Source organism: Lycium barbarum, chromosome 2 (assembly GCF_019175385.1).
Source record: "Lycium barbarum isolate Lr01 chromosome 2, ASM1917538v2, whole genome shotgun sequence".
Lineage (NCBI taxonomy): Eukaryota > Viridiplantae > Streptophyta > Magnoliopsida > Solanales > Solanaceae > Lycium > Lycium barbarum.
Genome location: NC_083338.1, coordinates 84,661,016 through 84,671,189, shown reverse-complemented (window position 1 = coordinate 84,671,189; position 10,174 = coordinate 84,661,016). Strand labels below are relative to the sequence as shown.

The 10,174-nt window shown below is 36.9% G+C and overlaps 1 protein-coding gene and 1 pseudogene across 1 annotated transcript; both read left to right on the top strand.

The window, feature by feature from the left end:
- The first annotated feature begins 843 nt into the window (after nt 1-843).
- On the top strand, nt 844-2,272 carry LOC132628663 (uncharacterized). Its single transcript, XM_060344426.1, has 2 exons — nt 844-1,591; nt 1,898-2,272. The coding sequence occupies exons 1-2, from the start codon at nt 844-846 to the stop codon at nt 1,930-1,932; spliced, it is 783 nt and encodes a 260-aa protein (XP_060200409.1). The 3' UTR covers nt 1,933-2,272.
- A 2,235-nt stretch (nt 2,273-4,507) lies between these two features.
- LOC132628662 (uncharacterized) lies at nt 4,508-9,725 on the top strand (annotated as a pseudogene).
- The last annotated feature ends 449 nt before the right edge of the window (nt 9,726-10,174 follow it).

Genomic DNA, 10,174 nt, shown 5'->3' with positions numbered 1-10,174 from the left:
AACAATTTTTTGTTTGTAATTAAGCAATTTGCAGGTCTTTGGGAGGTTGTGGCTACATCCATGGATACCAAAAGAAAGGAAGAAGATAAAATATTAAAAGAAAGAGATGAAAATGACTTTTACTGGTTACGAAAACTCTATGAAGCAATGAAGAAAGCAAATGATGAGTGGGATGAAAAAACGAAGAAACAACATAATTCCAAAAAAACATCTTCAAACTATCCTTCATCTAATGAGGGGGAGTTGAAGCACAAGGCGTATGAAAAGAAGGACCAAAGGGACACATCAAGTGCCTGTAGAAAATCAAAAATCAGAGTTGATGTTAGAAGTCCTCCAAAAGATAGTAGAGGAATTCTTGGCAAGTATGTGGGTGCTTATGATACTTCAAATAACATATTCTTCCAAGGAAAGCAAGGGAGTGCTTCTTCATCAGTTGGATCCTTTTTCAATTCAAACAAAAGTGAGGATGAGCAACAAAACAAAGAGAGAAGTAAGGGTGAGAAACTTGACAACTCAAGAGAGGAAAAAGTAGAGGAAGTGATGAATGAAGAGAGTGAGTTGTCAAGAACTGGAAATGAGTGGACAGAATCGAGTGAAGTGCGTTTGGGAGGTAAAATAGAGGTTGAACAAAAGCACTTGAGAGATGATAGAAAAGAAGTGCTTAAAAGAAAAGAGTGCATAAGTGTGAAAGGATCTTGTTCAAGCTCTAACCTTTTAACTCATTCTTTTTCTAGTATTTGTGCTCCAAATGTGCAGGTTGTTAAAGAAGAACCCATTGAAGTGTTGGAACAACAATTGAAGGAAGAATCTAGCTTCAAATGGGATTTGAAATAGCAAAGGCTAATGATATTGTGGAAACAATTGCAAGTAGAAGACAAAGTTGAGCTTGATGATCTCATGTGGTATGACCTTATCGATGATCTATTTGTAGATGCAAACAAAACTGAACTTGTACCACAATTTGTTGAATCAAGGGTTTTAGGTGAAGATATAACTCAAATTGAGAGTGAACATAACTTTTTTTGTTGTTCTTCTCACGTGAGCAGTCTGCCACAATGTGGTGAACGTGGGAAACGAGATAAGTTGAGTGAACAAATCCAAGAGAATTTGAGAAAGGATGAATCTTGTTCATATGCTAATAAACTAACTCTTTCTTGTTTTAGTCTTTTATCTCCTTTCATGCAGAACATTGAGGATGAACTTTGTGTAAAGGATGATGACAGCTCACTTGAAGAAGACAATCTCATGAGTCAAGGTTTTAAAGTGTGGGATAACCCATTATGGGATGATACTAAACATGAGTTTACTGTACATTTTTGTCCACTTTGGGATTCCAATGAAGGAAGCAAAGGTGATGAAGTTTCCAATGAAGACATTGAGACACATGAAGCTTTTGGTGCCGTAGATATTGAGAAAGTTGAGCTAGGTGCAGAATGTAGTAGCTCAAGTGTGGAAAAGGACAAGTGCTCACATGTTTTCAACTTCACAATATCTTTATCTTGTTTTCTAGATCCTTATTTGCAGGTTCATTCCAAGCCACTTCACAAGAAAATAACTTTTGATCCATATCATGACCATGGTATATTGAATGGTGAGGTTAAGTTGTTTAGAAAGAGCAAATATGGTATGTTTTCTTGGTATTCATATGCTTTTGGTCTGGCTAATGATCCTCTACTGTTTAAAGAGCTAATGAATTGTGTTTTTAGTTCTTGTGTTGGAAATTACATTGTTCTATTAGATGATGTAATGCTTGGATATTTAAAAGGGGTGTTTGTGCATAAAAGAACTAAGTGGGTTAAGTGGTTGCATGGTCACTACCTTGTGTTGTTTTTACCAAATGCTTGTTTTGTTTCCTTTGTTTGCTCCCTACGTATTGTGATTATCATGTTGGTTGTAGGTCAATGTCAAGATTCGCGGACGAATCTTCTTTAAGAGGGGGAGAATGATAGCAACCATGGAGGCTCAAATGCATTAAGGATCAAAAAAGGTCACCACCAAGATTCGGGACGAATCTTCTATAAGAGGGGGAGAATGATAGCAACCAAGGAAGCTTAATTTTCGTTGAAGACTAAAAAATATCAAGATGCTTTAATGGGCTTCATTTGGTAATGACATGTCATGTAATGGAGGAATAGCTCCAGCCCAAAGGAGATCTTTAGGGAAAGTCTTAATACTAATTGGAGGCCCCAATTGAAAACCAAGATGAGTTGGATTATGGCCCAAAACATGCCCAAAGAAGGAACAAGTTCAGCAGCCCATACTTGTGTTTCTAGAAGATCATGTAATGCTATGTTGACTACATTTAATGTTTTTATTGAACAAAGTGTTGGTGGTCTTCTATGCACATTGGAACAAAGTGTTGGTGGTCTTCTATGCACTTTGGAACAAAGAATTGGTGGTCTTCTATGCAGCTTGGAAATTGCACCTTAATTAATTTGGTTTGACCAACTTTAATGTCTAGAATGTTCTTTATTTTATTTAGGGTGGCAGCCACCATTTGTCCTATATAAAGGGGTGTTTTCTTATTCATTGTAACTAAGTTTGAATATTAATAATATTAGCCTTGTGCTTGTGGAGACCTTTGAGGTTCTCTTTTGGGTTATGCCCTTTTTGTTCTACTTTGAACCACAACTCGGATTCTTCGATGGTAAGATTCCTTGTTTGAGTTCCCTCCCTCCATTTCTTCTTCTTCTTAATTGATTCAACTCCTTCTTTCACTATTAAACAATGTTTTAAGTATCAAATACTTGAACTTGTGAACTTCTTTCTCAAGAATCAATCCTTCCCCCCTTTCTAATTTTCAATTCTAAAGTCTTCCGCTAACCGTGTTGTTATCATGATATATGGTTTGACATGCATTATTCTGATTCACCGCGTCCCTCATTAAATGGCCGGGTTCTGTTATAAGCATATATGATACATGACTCCGTCCACCGCGTCCCTCATTAAAGGGTCGGGATCTGCTATGTGTGTATATGATATATGATGTCCGCATACATGATGACTCCATTTGATAGCATCCATGGTAGCTCAGAATTATTGAAGGACGTGGATGAAGATTTGGAAGTTCCAAGAAGACCCATGACAAGATCTCAAACGAGGAAATTGCAAGACAAGCTTAATGGGCTGCAATCAACAATTCAAAAGTGTCTTATGATGGAAGAAAAGCTCCATCCCAATTCAGATTTTTTCCTCAAGTCTTACACATATTTGGCGGCCCAAATTAAATTCCAAAGTGAGATGGAATGAGGTCCAAATCAGCCCCAAAAGAAGATGTTTCCAGCAGCCCAAAATTAGCCCAAATATTATTATTTTCTAGAATAAATATTTAATTGTTGTTTTAATCTATGTTGACTTGCATTGGTCCAAGTGTGGGTAGTCTTCTAGGTTGTTTTAATCTATGTTGACTGCCTTGGTCCAAGTGTGGGAAGTCTTCTATGCTTCTAGGGAAGATAATTCCCATTTATTTCTATTTTGACTAGCTCCTTCTTTACAACTATATAAAGGGGTGATTGTCATTCATTGTAAATCAGATTTTGAAGAATATATTATATTGAGAGTTCTTTTGAACCTTTGTGGCATTACTTTAGGATTTATCTTTCAACCTAACGAGTTCCTAGTTCAAGGTAGTAAGATAATTTCTTCCTTGATATCTTTAATTTCTTTTTGGTATTCTTTCGAAGGCGGTTAGTTCTAAATACTAATTGTTGTCTTAAGTTACTCACAAAGCGGTCAGGATCCTAATCTACTGTTTTTGATTTGTTATCTCAAGTAAAGGCGTTAGATTTCTTCCTATAAATCTATACGTTGTTACTTGGATTTTGTCAAGACTTTAGAACTAACGTTCTTGGAAATTCGTGGATTGTTCCTTCGAATTTCCCATATCTTTTATTTTCTAGTTTTTAGATTCTTTTCTATATTTGCTTCCGCACTTCTTATATTTTAATTATAAATTTGGGATCTCCCTAACCTCGTTATTATCAAGTGGTATCAGAGCGGTTCTATCAAGATTCCGTTCTTGATAATCTTGGGGAATTCTTGAAAAAAAAAAGAGCAAAAAAAAAAAAGACAAAAAAAAAATTAAAAAGTACTGTAGCAGTGAACAGTGACGAAAAAAATTTAGTGTTTGCTTTCAAGAAATTTCTTCCATCTTATTTGTTTTCTAAAGATTAAGATAGAAAACAAGAAGAGGGGATCCTAGATCTTTAAAGATAAGAAGCAATCAATTTTTTTTCTTACTCCTTTTATCTTGTTTAAAAAAAAAAAAGTCCTTTTGTTCGAGTCTTGTTTCAACTAAATTCTAATTCTTTCTAGGATTGGTTCTTCACTTTCTTTAGTGCCCCAAAATTCTTTATTTTACTACCAAGGGTTTGAATCTAGTGGGGTTTAATTATAAATCCATAAGGTGTTTTTCCAAAGGTTATTTGAGTGGAAAAAGGCAAGAGTGAGTGAGAACAATTGAGAAAAAAAGCATCCAAACTTTGAGTGATAAACTATTGTTTTTGAGATGACTAATACAGGTAGTAGTGATGATGAAAGGAGGGCTCGCCAAGAAGCCGAGATCCGAGGAAGAAATGACTTCACTCTACAAGCTATGCACCAACAATTCGAAAGATGGACCTTGCAATTTCAAGAGATCAAGGATGCCATTGCTGAACAAAATGAGACAATAGCTGAACTTAGGAGGGGAGGTCAACATGTTGTACAACCACAAAATAATCCTAGGCCTCAAAATAGAAGAAATATGCCCCATGGCCCCATTGTAAATCAAGAAAACCCTATAGATGATTTTGTTGATGATCTGGATGTAAATCTAGATAGGGTAGGGAGAGATAGGAGGGGACAACGAGGAAGAGTGGAAGATGATAACATCAATAGCATAAAGATGAAGATGCCAACTTTCAAGGGCACAAGAGATCCAGACTTGTACCTTGATTGGGAGAGGAAAGTTGAAGCCATTTTTTATTGTCACAACTATTCTGAAGCTAAGAAGGTAAAACTTGCCGTTGTTGAATTTTCTGACTATGCTTCTATTTGGTGGAAAAAGCTTACAAGGGATAGACAACAAGATGGAGAACCGCCCATTGCTACTTGGGCTGAGATGAAGAGAGTCATGAAGAAGAGGTTCGTGCCTTCCCACTTTCAAAGAGACCTACAAATGCGTCTTCGAAGATTGGAGCAGGGAACCATGACTGTTGATGAATACTTCAAAGCTATGGATATGGCTATGATCCAAGCTAATTGTGTAGAAGATGAAGAGGCCACTATGGCTAGATTTCTTAATGGTTTAAATAAAGAAATAGCTGATGTAGTAGAGATACAACAATATGTAACTTTAGATGAGTTAGTGGATATGACTGTAAAATTAGAAAAGCAAATTAAAAGAAAGCAGCAAGCTAGCTCATGGAGGAGTCAGCCAAACACCAATTCAAAGAAGCCATGGCCGAAACAAGATGTGACTTCTAGGCCTCAAGAAGGCAAGGGGAAGGCCAAAGTAGATGAAAAGGAGGGGGGTAAAACTTTTAATCCTAAATCACCAAAACCTTCTAGTTCTATTCAATGTTACAAATGTCATGGAAGAGGGCATATGATGCATGAATGTCCAAATAGAAGAAATATTCTCATGAAAGAAGATGGAGAGTATGAGAGTGAAAAAAGTGAGGTAGAGGAAGAAGAAGGAGGTGTGAGTGAAGATGATGTAGAGTTGCCTAATAGTGGTTTTGTTGGGGTAGCTAGGAAGATTCTTGATGGAGAAAATGAGAGTAAAAAAAGTGAGAAAGAGGAAGAAGAGGGAGGTGTGAGTGAAGATGATGTAGAACTTCCTTTTAATGATAGTTTGGTTGCAGTAGTTAGGAGGATTATGGCTATCAATTTGGGAGTCAATAGTGAAGAACAAAGGGAAAATATATTCCATACTAGGTGTGGGATAAGGGGGAGAACTTGTTCTATGATTATTGACAGTGGTAGTTGTGCTAATGTAGTGAGTTCACACTTGGTAGATACGTTAGGGCTTGCATGCATGAAACACCCTAAGCCCTATAGACTCCAATGGTTGAATGATAGTGGTGAGTTGAAAGTCAACAAACAATGCATGATTTCATTCAATGTTAGCAGGTATGAGGATGATACTCTTTGTGATGTCATTCCTATGCAAGCTTGTCATATCTTGCTTGGTCGTCCATGGCAGTTCGATAGGAATACTTTTCATGATGGAAGGAAGAACAGATATTCACTTGAGCTTAATGGCAAGAAGTATACTCTTGCACCTTTAACACTTTCTCAGGTGTTTGAAGATCAAAAGAGATTGAGGGAATCAATGGGAAAACAAAGGGGACAGAAAAAAGGTGAGCTTGAGGGAAAAGAAATGAAAGATGGCCAAGAGAGAGAGAAAGAGGGCAGCAACTTAAGCAAAGAGGTAAAAGAGGGTTTGAGTGGAAAAAAAGAAAGTTTTGGTGAGAGGAAAGAGGCTAAGGGAAAGAAAAAAAAGAGTCTCTATATAAAAGCCAAAGAGTGTTTGAATGCAAGAAAAGAGGGACAGCCCATAATACTACTTACTTACAAAGAAGTCTTGATTAATTCTGAGCTACTAACTTCTTCTTTGCCAAGTAGTGTTTTTTCTCTTTTGCAGGACTTTGATGATATCTTTCCTGAAGATATTCCTAAAGGTCTTCCACCTTTGCGTGGAATTGAACACCAAATTGACTTTGTGCCTGGTGTGTGCACAGATTCCAAATAGGCCTGCTTATAGGAGTAATCCTGAAGAGACAAAGGAGTTGCAAAGGCAGGTTGAAGAGTTGCTTAAAAAAGGGCTTGTGCGAGAGAGCTTGAGTCCTTGCTCAGTTCCTGTTCTATTGGTGCCCAAAAAAGATGGATCTTGGAGGATGTGCGTGGATTGTCGAGCTATCAACAAGATTACGGTAAAGTATCGTCATCCTATTCCTCGTCTTGATGACATGTTGGATCAATTGCATGGGTCCAAAATCTTTTCTAAAATTGATCTAAAAAGTAGTTACCATCAGATTCGAATGAATCCTGAAGATGAATGGAAAACTACTTTTAAAACCAAATATGGGCTTTATGAGTGGTTAGATAAGCCTTTTGGCTTCACTAATGCACCCAGCACGTTCATGAGATTGATGAATCATGTTTTTAAGGATTTTCATGGAAAGTTTGTGGTGGTTTATTTTGATGATATCTTGATCTTTTCTAAAACTCTAGATGAGCATGTAGAACACCTAAAACAAGTTTTTGAAGTTCTTAGAAAACAACAATTGTTTGTTAATCTCAAAAAGTGTGCCTTTTGCGTGGATCGTGTGGTATTCTTGGGTTTTGTGGTCAGTTATAAGGGAGTTGAGGTTGATGAAGAGAAAATCAAGGCAATTAGAGAGTGACCTAAACCTAAGAGTGTAACTGAGGTTAGAAGTTTTCATGGGCTTGCTAGTTTTTATAGGAGATTTGTTAGAGATTTTAGCACCATTGCTGCTCCTCTAACTGATGTTATCAAGAAAGATAAGGGTTTTACATGGGGGAAAGACCAAGATGATGCTTTTAACTTGTTGAAAGAAAAATTATGTTCTGCTCCTCTTTTGCAATTACCTAATTTTTCTAAGTCTTTTGAGGTTGAATGTGATGCTTCTGGAAAAGGAATAGGTGTTGTTTTAATGCAGGAGTCCAAGCCTATTGCATACTTTAGTGAAAAGTTGAGTGGAGCTACATTGAACTACTCAACTTATGACAAAGAGCTCTATGCTTTGGTAAAGGCTTTAGCTACTTGGCAGCATTATTTGTGGCCTAGAGAGTTTGTGGTTAAGACTGATCATGAATCCTTGAGATATTTGAAGAGCCAAGGTAAGCTTAATCGTAGGCATGCAAAATGGGTTGAATTTATTGAAACTTTCCCATATGTGATTGCTTGTAAGCACTGTCAAGAAGAACGTGGTTGCTGATGCACTGTCAAGAAGGTATGTCTTAGTCTCTACTCTTACTTCTAAGCTGATGGGTTTTGATCAAATCAAGGGCCTTTATGCTAATGATTCTGATTTTGGCAAGGTTTTTGCAGAATGTAAGTTGGGTCCTTATGAACGGTTTAATCTTCAAGATGGATTTCTTTTTAAGGAAAATAAATTGTGTATCCCTAATTGCTCTTTGCGTGAATTGTTTGTTAGGGAAGCACATTGTGGTGGACTCATGGGACACTTCGGAGTGCCCAAAACATTGGATATACTTGCTGAACATTTCTTTTGGCCAGGCATGCGAAAGGATGTTGAGAAAGTGTGCTCTCAATGTCTTGAATGTAAACAAGCCAAATCGAAAGTGTTACCACATGGTCTTTATACTCCTTTACCTGTTCCCACTTCCCCTTGGCTTGATATTTCCATGGATTTTGTGTTAGGTTTGCCTAGAACTAAGCATGGTAAGGATAGTATATTTGTGGTGGTAGATAGATTTTCAAAAATGGCTCGCTTTATTCCATGTTTGAAGACTAATGATGCATCACATGAAGTGGTTAAATTACATGGTATACCTAAAACTATTATTAGTGATAGGGATGCTAAGTTTTTAAGTCACTTTTGGAGAGTTCTTTGGGGAAAGTTGGGAACTAAACTACTATTTTCTACGTCTTGTCACCCGCAAACTGACGGGCAAACAGAAGTAGTTAATAGGACTTTAGGGAATATGTTGAGGGCTGTTCTAAAAGGAAAATTAACATTTTGGTAAGAACATTTGTCCATGGTAGAGTTTGCCTATAATAGAACTGTCCATTCTTCTACAGGTAAGTCTCCTTTTGAAGTTGTTTATGGCTTTAATCCCCTCACCCCCCTTGATTTGCTGCCTTTGCCTACTGATAATATTGTTAATCTTGATGGTAGGAAGAAGGCTGAAATGATGAAGAAGATTCATGAACAAACAAAGCTTGCAATTGAGCGGAAGAATGAGCAGACTGCCTTAAGGAGAAATAAGGGGCGAAAATCTGTTATTTTTAAGCCCGGGGATCAAGTATGGGTGCATTTCAGGAAGGAAAGGTTTCCTGCCAAAAGAAGATCCAAACTAGACCCAAGAGGAGATGGTCCATTTGAAGTCCTTGAAAGGATTGGAGACAATGCTTACAAACTTGATCTTCCTAGTGAGTATCAAGTTAGTGCTACTTTCAATGTTTCTGATCTTTCCTTATTTGATGCAGGTTTAAATTCGAGGACGAATTCATCTCAAGAAGAGGGGAATGATAGCATCCATGGTAGCTCAGAATTATTGAAGGACGTGGATGAAGATTTGGAAGTTCCAAGAAGACCCATGACAAGATCTCAAACGAGGAAATTGCAAGACAAGCTTAATGGGCTGCAATCAACAATTCAAAAGTGTCTTATGATGGAAGAAGAGCTCCAGCCCAATTCAGATTTTTTCCTCAAGTCTTACACTTATTTGGAGGCCCAAATTAAAGTCCAAAGTGAGATGGAATGAGGTCCAAATCAGCCCCAAAAGAAGAAGTTTCCAGCAGCCCAAAATTAGCCCAAATATTATTATTTTCTAGAATAAATATTTAATTGTTGTTTTAATCTATGTTGACTTGCATTGGTCCAAGTGTGGGTAGTCTTCTAGGTTGTTTTAATCTATGTTGACTGCCTTGGTCCAAGTGTGGGAAGTCTTCTATGTTTCTAGGGAAGATAATTCCCATTTATTTCTATTTTGACTAGCTCCTTCTTTACAACTATATAAAGGGGTGATTGTCATTCATTGTAAATCAGATTTTGAAGAATATATTATATTGAGAGTTCTTTTGAACCTTTGTGGCATTACTTTAGGATTTATCTTTCAACCTAACTAGTTCCTAGTTCAAGGTAGTAAGATAATTTCTTCCTTGATATCTTTGATTTCTTTTTGGTATTCTTTCGAAGGCGGTTAGTTCTAAATACTAATTGTTGTCTTAAGTTACTCACAAAGCGGTCAGGATCCTAATCTACTGTTTTTGATTTGTTATCTCAAGTAAAGGCGTTAGATTTCTTCCTATAAATCTATACGTTGTTACTTGGATTTTGTCAAGACTTTAGAACTAACGTTCTTGGAAATTCGTGGATTGTTCCTTCGAATTTCCCATATCTTTTATTTTCTAGTTTTTAGATTCTTTTCTATATTTGCTTCCGCACTTCTTATATTTTAATTATAAATTTGGGATCTC

Coding starts and splice junctions, on each gene's coding strand:
- LOC132628663 (XM_060344426.1), top strand. CDS start 844: ATGATATTGTGGAAACAATTGCAAGTAGAAGACAAAGTTGAGCTTGAT. Junction 1,592..1,897: donor TGACCATGGTATATTGAATG/GTGAGGTTAAGT, acceptor TGTTGGTTGTAG/GTCAATGTCAAGATTCGCGG.